This window comes from Ascidia mentula, chromosome 1, assembly GCF_947561715.1.
Source record: "Ascidia mentula chromosome 1, kaAscMent1.1, whole genome shotgun sequence".
In the NCBI taxonomy this organism is placed as follows: domain Eukaryota; kingdom Metazoa; phylum Chordata; class Ascidiacea; order Phlebobranchia; family Ascidiidae; genus Ascidia; species Ascidia mentula.
This window is the reverse complement of record NC_138566.1, coordinates 3,882,487-3,896,259: the sequence shown is the minus strand read 5'-3', so window position 1 is coordinate 3,896,259 and position 13,773 is coordinate 3,882,487. Positions and strand designations below refer to the sequence as shown.

General features: G+C 40.0%; 3 protein-coding genes across 4 annotated transcripts; 2 read left to right on the top strand and 1 right to left on the bottom strand.

Annotated features, from left to right (window-relative positions):
- The first annotated feature begins 209 nt into the window (after positions 1-209).
- On the top strand, positions 210-3,101 carry LOC145907800 (uncharacterized). 2 transcript variants are annotated; one of them, XM_082994938.1, is made up of 10 exons: positions 210-331; positions 388-602; positions 775-927; positions 1,052-1,130; positions 1,233-1,357; positions 1,628-1,823; positions 2,010-2,147; positions 2,225-2,359; positions 2,416-2,579; positions 2,741-3,101. In XM_082994938.1, the coding sequence occupies exons 2-10, from the start codon at positions 414-416 to the stop codon at positions 2,843-2,845; spliced, it is 1,284 nt and encodes a 427-aa protein (XP_082851064.1). In that variant the 5' UTR covers positions 210-331; positions 388-413; the 3' UTR covers positions 2,846-3,101. The 2 variants fall into 2 exon arrangements, with proteins under 2 accessions (XP_082851064.1, XP_082851062.1); XM_082994936.1 differs by having other exon boundaries at positions 2,198-2,359.
- A 440-nt stretch (positions 3,102-3,541) lies between these two features.
- On the bottom strand, positions 3,542-10,118 carry LOC145893762 (DNA (cytosine-5)-methyltransferase 1-like). Its single transcript, XM_082982108.1, has 10 exons — positions 9,912-10,118; positions 9,574-9,801; positions 9,165-9,348; positions 8,907-9,083; positions 8,286-8,563; positions 7,618-7,767; positions 7,436-7,542; positions 6,989-7,260; positions 6,498-6,885; positions 3,542-6,252 (listed from the first exon to the last, which is right to left on the bottom strand). Exons 1-10 carry the CDS (start codon positions 10,116-10,118, stop codon positions 4,008-4,010), a joined length of 4,236 nt encoding a protein of 1,411 aa, XP_082838234.1. The 3' UTR covers positions 3,542-4,007.
- Positions 10,119-10,353: 235 nt separating this feature from the next.
- LOC145893776 (protein C3orf33-like) lies at positions 10,354-12,524 on the top strand. The gene is made up of 5 exons (XM_082982117.1): positions 10,354-10,487; positions 10,697-10,756; positions 11,263-11,422; positions 11,493-11,674; positions 11,871-12,524. The coding sequence occupies exons 1-5, from the start codon at positions 10,362-10,364 to the stop codon at positions 12,183-12,185; spliced, it is 843 nt and encodes a 280-aa protein (XP_082838243.1). The 5' UTR covers positions 10,354-10,361; the 3' UTR covers positions 12,186-12,524.
- Positions 12,525-13,773: the final 1,249 nt, after the last annotated feature.

The following is a 13,773-nucleotide window of genomic DNA, read 5'->3' as shown; positions in this document are numbered from 1 at the left end:
GGGATTTCACCATTCACAAATGCGTGGTCGCTGTTCACTCAGAGTTTTTTCAAAAAGTGTTTACCACGGAGGTATGAGTAAAGTAATTTTGTACTATTCGACCTATAAATTTATTTTCTGTTACCACCTTAAAGGAACGTGTATGAAATTTACTGTATCTTTATGCAGATGAAAGAAAAGTACACTAATGTGTGTCCAGTGACTGGAATTAAGGACGATATGATGTCGTTAGTGCTCGATTTCATTTATACGAAGGAAATGTGGGTGGAAGACAGTTAGTTTCTTGATCTCCTTCCCACAGCTGATTATTTGTGTATACCAAGCTTACAAGGTAAAGTTACGTCACAAATTGTTGTAAATATGTTTTTGAACTTGTGTCTTATTTAGCACTTAAAAGTCAAATCGCAAGAAGCATGATCAGTTTGGTGTCGAACAAAAACAGAGTGGAAATGTGGCTCTTCGGTCAAAAATATGAAGAAGAATCTTTAAAGCGAACAGCTGAAGAAAAAATACGGAGCGGGTATATATATTCGGCAATTTCAACAGACGAAGTTGTTAAAGTTGAGAAAGCTTATATTGAAGAGTTCATGAAACTTATACAGGTATACCGAAATCCTGTATTCTTTTGCATTCAAAAAAGAACAGTTTGTGGCATTGTATTATTTCTGCTGTCGTTTTATGCCAAAACTTATATCGTTGATATTTTAACCGGCAACCGCTTAAATTTGTGCGGTTACATGTATTGCACTTATAACGTAACTCTATACTGTTTAGGGACGTATTTCATCTGATGAATTTATGAAACTTATAATCGAATGGGCCAAATGCAATGTTGAGGATAGAAAAGAAAAGTTTGATTCGTTACTTGAAATGATGGATGAAGATTCATTTACTGACACGTCGTTGAGAAGACTCCACAAAGAGGAAGTAAGCAGTGATAGCGAGTTTTGTTGTAAACGGATCTCGAAAACTCAAAAGTCTTAGAGAAATCTTAACAAACCAAACTGACATGAAAGGAATCCACTGATGTGTTTGTTAATTTTTGTTGTAGAATCTCGTCATTAGCAGCAAGAAAGCATCCAAAGTTGTCATATCTTTTCTTAGTCCGTATTTGCCATACCAGGATACAGGTTGGATCTTTGTTTATTTTATTCAAATTGTTGTGTGTGTAGAGGCAATAATATAATGAGATATTCCAGAATTAAATAGCTCTATAACTTTGTTTTGATCAGAATTGGACCTTGGGACTGTGTATGTAATAAACAATGACTATTCCGTATACAAGTGCGAATTGTCTGCGTTTACTCGATCGAAGCCTGAAACCAACAACACTCCCCGTTGTAGTGAATACAATAAGGTAAAATTAAGTTTAATCTTGCGTGATATCGTGTAATTCTGTGGATCTGTACGAAATAAATTTTAAAGCGAGAAGCGAAGCAGGCATTTGTCAGAGGTAGCATATGCTACCGGTAATAAGTGCAACATGGCAGAAACACAAAAAAGTGGAACAAAAGTTTTCTGCCTTATAATTAACATGTATGTGAACTTTTTTGGTCGCTTGCTGATTGTTGGGTGCGACTTGTTAAAGTTTCTAGACAAGTTTATCATCAGATTTCTGTGCCTACAGAGCGAACATCTTTCAATAGGACTATTCGACTTCTCTTGCCTTTTCGCTTTCGGAAAGCTGTACATTTTGGGTGGACGCGACTCGAATCCTATTTGTTCGACAAACCAGGTGTTATCATACGAACCCGGTGGCGGATGGACAAACGAACCTCCGATGAACATTAAACGTCAAAAGGCTGGAGCATCATTTTATTACAGTTACGACAACTGTTCAAAAGTTTTTTGAAATAAGTTTTTGTCTATCTATTCTTCATTTCATGCTGTAGAGTTAACTTATAGCACATGGATGTTTTCGAATTTAGACAAACATCTCCATAACTTAAGACGTACGATCCTTAAAAAGATAGCTGTTTTCAATAATTTTATTATGTTTCGGTTTGCAGATACCATATACGTTGCTGGTGGCATTGGTTATAATAAACAACGGTTAAACAGCATGGAAAGTTATACGAACGGTCAATGGACGTTGCTCACTGCCATGGACAGTTGCAGATCAAATTTTAGTCTTGTTGCATACAAAGGTAGAACGATTTTCAGCACTTGTTTGCTTGTTCTTGTATCTTGTTCGTAGGTTCTTTATATGCTGTTGGTGGTATAGGTCGATCCGGTAATTTGCCCACGTCGCTTGACAGGTATTCAATTCGTGATGGCCAATGGTCGCACGTATACACGACAGACAAGGGTTTAAAGAACATCCGTATGGCTGTACCTTTACGCGACAAAATATATATAGGTTTGTACGTGTAAAATTGTGTAAAAAAGTGTTCAAATATTATTAAATCTGCGCAGTCGATGCGGCGAAAACAAGCTCAGCAGAAATACATGTTTGCAACCTGAAAGAGAGTAAAATGGAAAAGGAAACTACAGCGACAAGAGTAACGATACAGCGATGTGCGACTTGGGTTCTTAGTTTTCCAAACTACCTTGCTTTGACGTGGACAAGATGTGATACGGTGATATGTTTTTCGGGCAAAATGTTTTTTTTAGATCATGACAGAAATTACTACTTAACGTGGTAGAACTTCCCTGATCATGCTGTCTTTAATGTGCATGATATAGGCTATAAGAATACTATGCCATCATATTTTAGGAAATTTATTTTCTTATGATTCAGGACGAATCTTCGGAAACTGAAGAAGAAATCTCAAAAAAGGACAGAATAATCCATGGTTTTATAGAATATGCTTCTACAACATCAGAAGAAGAATCAGATGAATGAAATTCCGCCATACTTTTAAGAAAATTCTGAAAAGTCAACAAAACAGCAGCTGATTTACGGTGCAATATTTCCTTTTTCCATCTTAATCTTCGTGCCGCTGTCTGGAATCTTTCGATGGTAGTGGGCGTTTCTTTTAATCCACTCGCATTTCGACATTCTTGTATCTTTGCTATATTAGCGTCACTGATAGTTGGTAAAAATGCCTACTCCAGCGTTTCAATGTTTTTTGCTTAGATGCTGCTAATTAAGTCTGCTTTGCGTGTTCGAATTGTAACAAACTAATGTGATTTGGTGAGCAAACAATAGAAATACTCGAGGTAAAAACAGTCTCATTGTCCGTGTGCAAACATACTTTATGAAATAGAAAGACACGTTGCAATATCAGGAGGCCCCCGTCTGCACCCCTCGTTCCATTTGCGTCTTTGAGCTGATTTAGGTTAAAAAACATGTGTGCATAACTTCACCTGCCGCAGACGCTTTATTTCAAAACCCAACATGCATTTAAGACTGTGCTTTTCTACTGTTAGGCAACATGCGAAATATCAAAGAAATCCTCTTCATATGACGTAGAAAACAGGCAGCTGCAGACTCGTTTTCTATACCCCAAAATACATGTGTTACCTTTACAACAATGAAACCATTCTGCTAAATGTCCATTTTTAATAATCCTACTTGGAAGGAAATGTCAGTGAATGCGATACACGTAAGGGGACAAATGAAATGTGTTCGCCAGAAGCCAAACCGTGAGTTTCAATATGTGCTACGAAGCGCACGTTTGTACACAAAACGTCATAATAAACTCGACAGAAACATTTAAATAAGAGAAGTGCTTTCAAGGAATTGAAGCTCTAATCGAAAACTCGCGTTGAGAATTTAATTTTTAGGAAAATACGATATCATGTACCAACAATCGTGCGAAAACTGTACTATGACAGAAAAAGGGGTTTAGAATCGCGAAGTGCCTTTTGTCAAACACACCCTTAGTAGAATTACAAAAAAAAGATGAGTGGGATCGTTTTTTTACAACAATAAACTGTTAACACGCGAAATGGGCGATGCTGTTTCGAGCCAAGCTGCCCTGCGAAGAGTTGTGGCAGAAATCAACGCAACAAACACAAAACGTAGAAACATATTTAGCTCGACAAGCGGTAACGTCTCAAACTTAGGCTTTCAACTCCAATTGAGCCTCTTTCCACTGCAAACATTTCTTGATCTCGAGGCCGATTGCTTTTGCCATAGGTGGCGGTACAGCATTACCCACTTCCCTGTGTTTATCCAGGATGCTGCCGAAAAATCTGTACGAGTCCGGAAAGCCTTGTGAACGTGCACACTCCCGCACACTCACCACACGATCTTGTTCAGGGTGCAGCACGCGACCTTGCTTGCCCATCGGTTCGGGGTTGGTGACGGTGGTACTGAAAAAGCCATCCCACTCCAAACGGCCGTAAAGACCAGACCAGTGGTTGTGGCGATTACCAGTGTGCGGCAAGCACCAGGGGATAAGAGTGTTGAACTGTCGATCCAGGGGGTCGCATTGCTTGCCTTCAGCGCATGAGCACACGCCCCGCAATGCACCAGTAGAACTCCGGCCCTGCTTTTTGTCCTTGTAGTCGTAGCGTAAAAGCTTGGTGGAAGTGCCGTCCGAAAGTTTGACGATTTTGTTGGGGAGATCTCGCCAATCAGACCCCGGGATGCGGGGTATGAGGTTCATGCGCGCCTCGACAAGCGGGCTCATCTCTTTGCACACGTGGTCGCGCAGCACCGCCTGATACCCGCCGGCACGGATGGAACGCTGGAAGTGGCTTTCGCTCTCTCCGCGATAAGAGATCTCAAGCTTGGAGTGACCGTTGGGTATCTTGGGAAGGTCTGACATGGTATCGCGTACTGATATTGTACGAAACGGCGCCGATGTAAGTCGCTTAATGTTGCTGGAGTAACGCTGGTCACCGATCTGTGCAGAAAGGCTGCCACCTCGTGTTGAAAATGTGTGTAACGGCTCAGGATAGAGAGGTAGCTTCTCGCCCGGTGCCGCTGCAAGTATTATCGCCCTTCGTCGGGTTTGTGCCACGCCGTAATGCCCGGCCTGCAAGATGCCGAACGTGCACTGGTATCCCATCTTCAGCAGAGACGCCAGTGCGAGCTTTAACACCATGCAGTTTTTGTAGGAAACAAAATTTCGCACGTTTTCGAGAAGAAAGAACCTAGGCCGGTAGTAGTCGCAGAAGGAGAGGTAGGAGACAACCAGAGAGTTCTTGAAGCGGGAATACTCTCGCGAGTTGAATCGGTTCATGCCACTGAAGCCTTGACAGGGTGGGCCACCGCATAGAAGATCGACATCTCCTTTTTGGGGCAACCTCTGGCCGCACTGGCTTTTTTCGTGGCCCGACATCACCATGTCCAGGAGGACGTTGCAGTCTTCGGTGAACACCGTCGTGCCAGGATTGTTGAGTCGGAATGCTTGGGCCGCCGGCTCCCAAAGCTCGACCGCGTATGACGCTTCGGAAATTCCCGCCTGGTGAAATCCCTCCGATAAGCCGCCGCAGCCTGAAAAGACGTCGAGCGTGCGAAGCTTTTTGTACGGAAGTTCGGGCTCTTCCACCATCTCGCTTTCCTTTGCTGTTTCCTTGGTGATTTTCGTCATCTTTGTGAGTTTGGAAAGTTTCGGTTTGTCTCCGGTCACCTCCTGGATCATCTGTTTAACACCAGCACGTCTTGAACGCGTGGGAGGATTGTAAAACTCCCGTTCCTTCGCGTTGTAGGCTTCGCTAAAGTAGAAACGGTCGACCCCCTTGCGCGAATACTCGGACGGGGCGACCGTGAGGTCGTATTCGCACTCCACCCGGCATTTTCCTTGAACCATCTCGAAGTTTAAGGTCGTTTCCTCGTCGCTCCAGTAGAGCATGTTCAGGTCGCAGAAGTACGTCGACTTTAGGATTTTGTGGGTGTTTTCGGGTCTGTAGAACTTGGTCACCTTCATTTTTATCTTGGACCCCGGTTTCTTGATGTTATCGCAGAAAATCGAAGTGATCCTTCCAATGCGGAATGGCTCGGCTACAGTGTCGTTGCTGCCCTTGACGTAGCTGCTTTTTCTGTAATATTCCGGGTACTCATCTTCGTCTACGTCATCGACCGACTTGGGCGTCTGCTTCTTCTGCGAAGTTTTCCGTTTTTCGAACGAGAATGCTTCCACGGGTAAGTAGGCCGAGTCTCCGATGGAATATTCAACACCGTCCTTCGTTGCTTTCTTGTAGAAGACTTTGTCGCCTTCCGAGCGGATTTCCTCTTTTGCCACTGGAACTGGTTTGCGACGCTGCGTCCACTCCCGCTCGCAAGCCTCGCAGAAATCTGGATCATCAGGGATTGGGATCGTGGGAGGATCAAGAAATCTAGCGCAGGTAGTGTCGTACCTGAGCACATACAAAATATTATAATATTTGCAAATGCATGTTGGTGATAAACAAATGATATGCTGATGCTGGGTAGTGACGTATTTTTTTGTTTCAATGAAATAGTATGGTTAAAAATTGGTTATAAGATCTACATTGTTTTCCAAACAACATCGATGGTTTTATGCTATCGCAAAGAGACCTATACAGAATAGGTCATTGGCGTAATAATCCTATTTATAATTATCAATAAAACCTGTACTCACCACTTTTGGTAAAAAAACGTTGAATTCCCGTCGCATTTGGGGAACTTGCGGTCGTCCATGACCCCTCCCAAATTTCGCCAATCCGGATGCGGAGTTCGGTGAAAAACCTCCACCTTCCCGTGGATGCACTCGACACCAACATCGTCATCGCAGTCGTCCACCAAGAGCAGTTCCGCGGGATCCGCAACCTCCTGAAGCACGGATTCAGATGCGCGGAGAAACCAATTCACGTGCGCTTTTTTCTCTCCATCGCTGCGGTCTTCGTAGAGGAAGATCAGGCGACCGATAAACGGTTTCTTTTCCGAGCTGTCGCTCAACATGGAGACGCAGTCGCCGACTTCGTACGTTTCATCGCCAAGCATAACGGACGCGAAGTACTCGCGCTTGTCTGACATGGAAAAACATCACATTTTTCTATGTTAAATACAACGCAATATTGTAAGATTGCCTTGCTAATAACACACAATAACAAGCAACGATTCATAATTTACCTTTCGACATAACAGACTCTTCAGGCCAACTAACTTTGGCCTTGGTTTTCTTGGTCGCTTTGTGGCCCTTGTGTGGGGATACTTTGGGCTCAGGGGCCGCCGGCTCATCGAGGTCAGTTTCAACTTCATCGTCCAACTCGATGCCCATATTTGGACACTTGCGCTGGACGCATGTTTGCTTCGCTTTGCCGGAGCCGCCAAACTTCACCATGTCACGACAGGCTGCACATTTGCCACATTCTGGACGAAGGCAAGCCTCACACACCCCACATCTAAAGGCGGGAAAAACAGTTTGCGACACAGAACAAAACCTGTCAGTTTACGTAGACAAGATGTATACCTACTTGAAAGGCAATTTTGTTTATGGGTTATTTTGTAATTTGTTGCATTGTGCGTTGAACAAACTGGAAAAAACACACAAAAATTAGGAAAATCTAATCTTGGTACCTTCGTCTTCTCAGTTTGCTGCCTGTGGATGCATCAACGGTTCCTTGGAAGAATTGCTCCATTATTTCGGCAACCAAGTCAGTGGTTGTTGCTTTTGTTGAAGACGCCTAGAAAATAAATCAAATGCTCAAATACTGTTGTTTGCAATGGTATTACACAAAGAAACAGGACTTGGTAATTACCTTGACATGCTTTTTCTCCTTTATGACGTTGTTTCTAGCAGCTCTACGTTTACCCAAAGTTACACCGGCCAAGTGTATCAGATCCCGCATACATGGTGTGCCAAGCAACGAGTCTTCGTCTTCACTTCTCGCCGAATCGTACGACTCGACCTAAGACATATTGTGTAAACTTGCAGCCCACGGACGCCACGAGAAGACGTTTTATGTGCAAAGAAAATCAGACACACGCAACTATTGTCACCAGTGAATAATATTTAACTTTAGATTATATTGCAAAGTTTGGGAAACTGTCAATGCGTGTTGAGAGCAGAACATGCAAATATAAGATTCCTAAGTACATGCGGGATCAATCATGCAATCAGGTTTAAACCACCAATTTTTAATCCGGGGACTTTTGTGTGACTCAATATGTGGTTATATAATGTTACCAACATTTTGCAACAAAACATTAGGTTAATTTCTAAACTCTATTTCTATTTTAACTAGTATATATTCTCATGTCCCAAGCATAAAAGTCACATAGTGGCTTTGACATAACAAACAATAAAAAAAACTACAAAACACTGATAGAGTCAAATCATGACTCATAATTTGTCAAACTTGCAACAATTGACTGAAAAAAACTTTTGGTCACAACCCACAGGTTGGGAAACACTGGATTAGATTACCTGTTCAACAACAAATTGTGCATGTCTTAGCAGTGAGTCTTCTGTAAACTTGTTAAGTCCCAAAGCTGGAGGTGGTACTGTGGTTTGTATTCGATTTACCAGGTCCTCATAGGCGGCTGCTGGGTTTTCAGACAGGAACTCAATGACATTTTTACTCATGTATATTTTTTCCTGTACGCTAGACCAATGCTCACGGTACAACACCGAGGGCTCCATAAGGTAATACTCCGCAAAAGCAGTTGAGAAACCAACCAATGCTCTTTCACCACCATCAAACCCTGAAAAACATTGATATTTTATGCACACCAGGCAACTATTTATTTGAAATGTGTACATGCTTTTATAAGGTTTATATAACAAATAAAAAAACAAAGAATAAAATGACCAACTATTCTAAAACATACAAGCAGCTGTGTGACAAAAGGTATTATTATCTTACATTACTATATAATAGAACTCCATTGAAAAAATTGGTCACAGATCAAAATAACACGAATTGTATCACATGAATAAATGATTTTTTTTTTATTCGTAATAAAACAAATCAATTGTGTCTTAAAGGCATGTAAGTAAGCATCATATGTTTTACCAGTGAAGTTATGTGAGTTATTTTAAGCTTACCTGCAGTCCACCACTCATTAATTGGTCCCAGTCTCTTTCCACAAACACCATTATCAGTGCTAGAGTCTTCATCAAACACTGGCTTAATAACTCCACTAAAAAATAGCTCCACATTTCTTTCAATTAATCCAGAGTCAAATGAGCAAACATGGGTGCTTTTGTCATAGACAGTAAAATCTAAACAAACACAACAAACATGGATTTAAGTACAAAAACACTCAGTGCAACCTTTTTCAAATCAAGTGTTAAAAATAAAACCTGTAATCTTGTGTTGTGGTCTTCCAGTTTCATCATTACCCACAAACAATGCCAGAGACTCATGGGTAAGAACAACAAACTCTTCTTCTGCTCCTGGAGGATCACCAGGGAACAACTTTATATCATTTAAATGTTGTCGACACTCCCGACATTTGGTGGTTTCATTCTTCTTAATTTCTTTTTGCTAGTAAACATTACAACATCACAGATTTATTGACGTTTCAGAAAAAACTAAGCAAGGCATCTACCAACATTGAAATTACCTGAAAAATACTAAACTTAATGTAAACATGATTTGATACAAAATATGTTAATTGTTCTTCAAAGAACAAAGGAGGTAGTGGTCATTAAAATGTTACAAAAATGCATGTTGGTAGAGTTTTGGGTTTAAATTTATACATTAGCTTACCTCAGTGTGGTTATTTTTTAGGGGGTTAGCAGCAGGTTGGATGTTTTCTTTGTCAGTGTTAGTTGACTCTTCACTGCTGCTGTGTGCAGCTTTCTCTACTCTTGGGCGTTTTTCCTCTCTGTTTATTTCACCATTTTGTGGTTTACCTTTGGATTTACATATTCCTTCTAAGGCATCAAGGGATGCCTTTCTTTTGGGCTTCCGATTAAACATATCCATGATGCTCACCTTCAAAAGTGAAAAAGACCTTGCAGCAAGTTGCTGATACAACACTTAAGCAATTGCAAGTTGCAACGTATTCAATTGTATAAATAGTTGTTGCATGTTACAAAAGTCACCTGTTTGCCTGGTGGCGAAGAAATCTTTTTTTTCTTAGATGCTCCAGGAGAAAACAGAGCCTGGCATTCTCTGACTGACATCTCGATTTCCTTATCATAGAAAGAAACCTGACTGGGCCGCAATGTACTTTCACAAAAACGCCCACGCAATTGCCCGGGAAATGAGAGAGAGATTTCCCGCCAAACCAGATCCGGGGTTAAAGGCATCGATGCATATCAAAAACATCGCAGTTACTCAAGCATGTTATGACGTAAAAAGAAAGAAAATAATTTTGCGATGAGCAATAACTAAAAACGCGTCCAGCAAGTTTAAAACCATTGTTGTTGTTGCAATACAATGAACTTAATGTTGTACAGTTACAAAACCTGAAATCGTTTACTTTGCACAGAAATCGTGATGGGCAGTAACCATTGCTGCAAAATATCTGCCCCTAAAACTCAATTGACAAGATGGTTGACAAGGACCGCAGTAAAAGCCTTCAACTGTTGCAACTAGAAAGAAATGATTCAACGCCATATAGTCGTTCCTATAATAATTTCACAACGGTCATTGACAACAATTTGCAGTGGTTTAGGGTAATACACCATTGCAATACCAACCTTTTTACAATCAACTTCGTGTGTGTCGTTTTCATTTAACCTAATATACGATTTCCTTTACAAAAACAGGTCCTATTTTGATGGAGAAGTGAATAATGACTATTTAAAGTAATTTTGTTGTAGCTGTATTCTACAGACCTTTTGCATTTCATTTAAACTTAAAACTTCCTTTTGTTTTGTTGTAGAGAGCACCATATGTTCTACTTGGTGTTGGATGTTTAATCATTGGAAGAAAGCTAAGAGTGGTAAGAACTATTATCCGAGAATTTAACCTACACTGTTTTTTACACCTCTTTTTATGTGATACAGCATTGGTTAAGTTTGTTATTGGATTAGCTACTTCTCGCACTTTTTTTAAAAAAAACAATTTTTGACAAAATGTGACTTGACATTTACTTGTTTGTTCACATCGAAGCATAACAACTATAATTTGCAGTTTGTGTAATCAGATGTTGACAACAAAGACTTGTTTGATGACTAGAGAAGGCCTTTCGACATAAGAGATATTATACATTAGTCATTTGTGTACTGTCAGAACCATTAGCTGTAAATAAACCAACAAACAGTGTACAACAAACATAATTATTGCTATATACTGCCCTTCTGGCATTGCCAGCAATAAAATATACCTGGCAGCATCAGCAACTTATTTAAACATAATTATGTTACTGAATTACATTTAAATGCTTTTTTTTTCAATTTTACAGTTTAAACACTTTCCTGTATTGAAGTAATGTTTCTTGTTCTTTAGCTTACACAATTTAAAACAATTGCTGACATCCCCACTTCATTCTTGAATAGACACATCTCTCTGCGAGGTTGTGTCACAAGAATTTCACATGATGGAACCATCTATATCAGACATGTCCCCATTATTCGACTTCAGAGGTTGCGAACAATTGTCAATGAAGGTTCGTTATATAATTCGATGCATGTGTATTTAAAGGCACTTCATAATAATTTACTAATAATGCATGGCAGGTAACACCCTAAATGCTATTCCCATCAAGTTGATTGGTTTAAGAATGCCTGACACAGAGCAGACTAAGCTACAAAGAGAACTGGAAAAGTTGCAAAATGCTGTGGTGTGGTTTCAGCTTTGGCATGTTGACCAAGAAGAACAGGATGATGGTAGTTTGTACTGTCTGGTGTCAACGCCCAAGGTAAATTACTGTTTGTTTGTTTGTTTGTGGCTGCTGCTTGTATTTGACATGGATTTAAACAACTTCAGAAAAGGTTAAATTGTATTCAGAAGACATATTGTTGATGCTGTATCAAATACACTGCCCAAAATAAAATGGATGGTTAAACACTGCATTATTTGATTACCTGAAAGTCAAAGCATTTTCTTATGTTTAGTGGCCCTTCAACCGATGCGTCAACATGGACTTGTTAAGAGATGGGATGGTAGAGTACGAACCACTGTCACAAGTTTTAACTGAACAGAAACGTGGTCTTGCGCTTGCCCGCCGAATGGTGAAAGCACAAAACTATGCAATGAGCAAGAGGCGTGGCATGTGGCACGGGCCGACCAAGTTAGCGGGCTACGTCGCGTCTACTAGGGAAGGCTATGCTCAGATTCAACCCAAGCAATTGGGTAAGAGCATTTCTTCCAATTTGCGATTGCTATACAGTTACATTATGAGCAAGTTTAAAGGTAAACCGAAGCCTTGACCGAATCCATATTACTACAATATGCTTGATGATGTTTTGTTGTTTTTTTCATCAATTTATCATAATGTTTGTTTGTTTATATTGTTTCTTATTATGGCTTTTTTGCACATATATTATATTGTGTCTGTTTTCCAAATGTTTGGTTCTATTGGAATACCCCATGTCTGTGCTGTGCTGGCGTTATAAACACTGTGAACCCACTGGTTCAAGCGATATTGTTTAGTTAAACTACACAAAATTATTTTGCTTACTACATTTAATTGCGCCTTTCATGCTTTGTATTCCGAGCTCCAACTCTATTTTCATGGGTCTCGCTAAGCTTTGGTCAAACATGCTATTTTTGAAACACAATATGGCGACAGGCTACGCCAGTTTCACCAGACCAAAACTTGTCTGGAAATCAACGAAAGACGAGACTGTGTACCGAGATGTAGGTGTGGGGCAACAATCCGTTAATGCAAAGGGTTTTTACCAAGATGTGGGTTTGTACAAGGAATATGTGCCAGAGGTCGCATACAAGTCAGCTACTTTTAACAGTATGTTTTGACCTGAATAAGCTAAAGTGTGAAGCAGTTTTGTATTACGACAAAAATGGTATTTTAATTAAGACGTGATGCGTTACATTGAGTACCTATCCTGATTTTTTTCTGCAGAAAAAAGACCCCCCTCCCCTTCCAAAAAAAGCTACCCGAAGTATAAATATGATTTAGTTCTTTCACCACATTGCAGCTTTCTGCTGTACTAGAAGTTACATTTCATGATTTTTGAAAGGAATATATATGTAGGTTTAAGAACGATAAAGCTGCCGAGTCAGAAATGTGCGAAATATAACATTACCGATTAGTTGTTAAGGTTTGTATTGTTTGTCTAAATATAGAATTATCGGAAAATATATTGCATTATACATACATGAGAAATGACAATTTTTTTTATCTTTGTACATGACAAAAGTTTTTTTGGCAATTTAGGTTCAGCAAACCCCATCGGTTGTAATAGGGAGGTCATGCAAAAAATGTGTGACGGCAAGATTTGACTCTGGGGTTAACCATTGTTATGAATGTCAACGCAATTTGTTTCAACGAAAGCGTCTTAGGAACACGACCGTTTTATTCCTTGCCAAAAATTTGAATCTAGAAGCAACTGAACATAACTATATGTTGGCACACTCGTGAACTGTAATGACGGGGAGTGTGACAAAATACAAATACGTCAGTCATTAGTCGGGCGGAAAAAGGTGGTCAATGACTGAAATATCAAATAAGCATACCATGTGAGCAGTCATAGTTACCAACTTCAGAAGGACATTGGGGTTTAGATTACGCAATTTGAAAAGATTTAGTTTCTACATACAAATAACATTTTACACTTTTTATCGTATACCTCACTGTTTTTGAAGTAGTGATCTTGGTTAATGATCTATAGGTAGCATGGTATATGTTCAAGGTCAGAACGTTGGCATAAGTATGCTTTTAAAAAATACTTATCCCTAGTTTGTACAAAAATGTTTTGGTCTGTATTTCGAATTAAAAAAACGCTGTCGTTCGTTGTCTTTTCTTGGCAAATAACAGTAATCTTAGACAAACTTCGT

Bases quoted from the DNA above. Each gene is read 5' to 3' on its own strand.
- LOC145907800 (XM_082994936.1), top strand. From the start codon at position 414: ATGATCAGTTTGGTGTCGAACAAAAACAGAGTGGAAATGTGGCTCTTC. The intron at 603-774 runs GTATACCGAAAT...TATACTGTTTAG, and splicing joins AGTTCATGAAACTTATACAG to GGACGTATTTCATCTGATGA. The intron at 2,360-2,415 runs GTTTGTACGTGT...AAATCTGCGCAG, and splicing joins ACGCGACAAAATATATATAG to TCGATGCGGCGAAAACAAGC.
- LOC145893762 (XM_082982108.1), bottom strand. From the start codon at position 10,118: ATGCCTTTAACCCCGGATCTGGTTTGGCGGGAAATCTCTCTCTCATTT. The intron at 8,564-8,906 runs GTAAGCTTAAAA...AATGTTTTTCAG, and splicing joins TAATGAGTGGTGGACTGCAG to GGTTTGATGGTGGTGAAAGA. The intron at 6,253-6,497 runs GTGAGTACAGGT...GTATGTGCTCAG, and splicing joins ACGTTTTTTTACCAAAAGTG to GTACGACACTACCTGCGCTA.
- LOC145893776 (XM_082982117.1), top strand. From the start codon at position 10,362: ATGGTTGACAAGGACCGCAGTAAAAGCCTTCAACTGTTGCAACTAGAA. The intron at 10,488-10,696 runs GTAATACACCAT...GTTTTGTTGTAG, and splicing joins ACAATTTGCAGTGGTTTAGG to AGAGCACCATATGTTCTACT. The intron at 11,423-11,492 runs GTTCGTTATATA...AATGCATGGCAG, and splicing joins GCGAACAATTGTCAATGAAG to GTAACACCCTAAATGCTATT.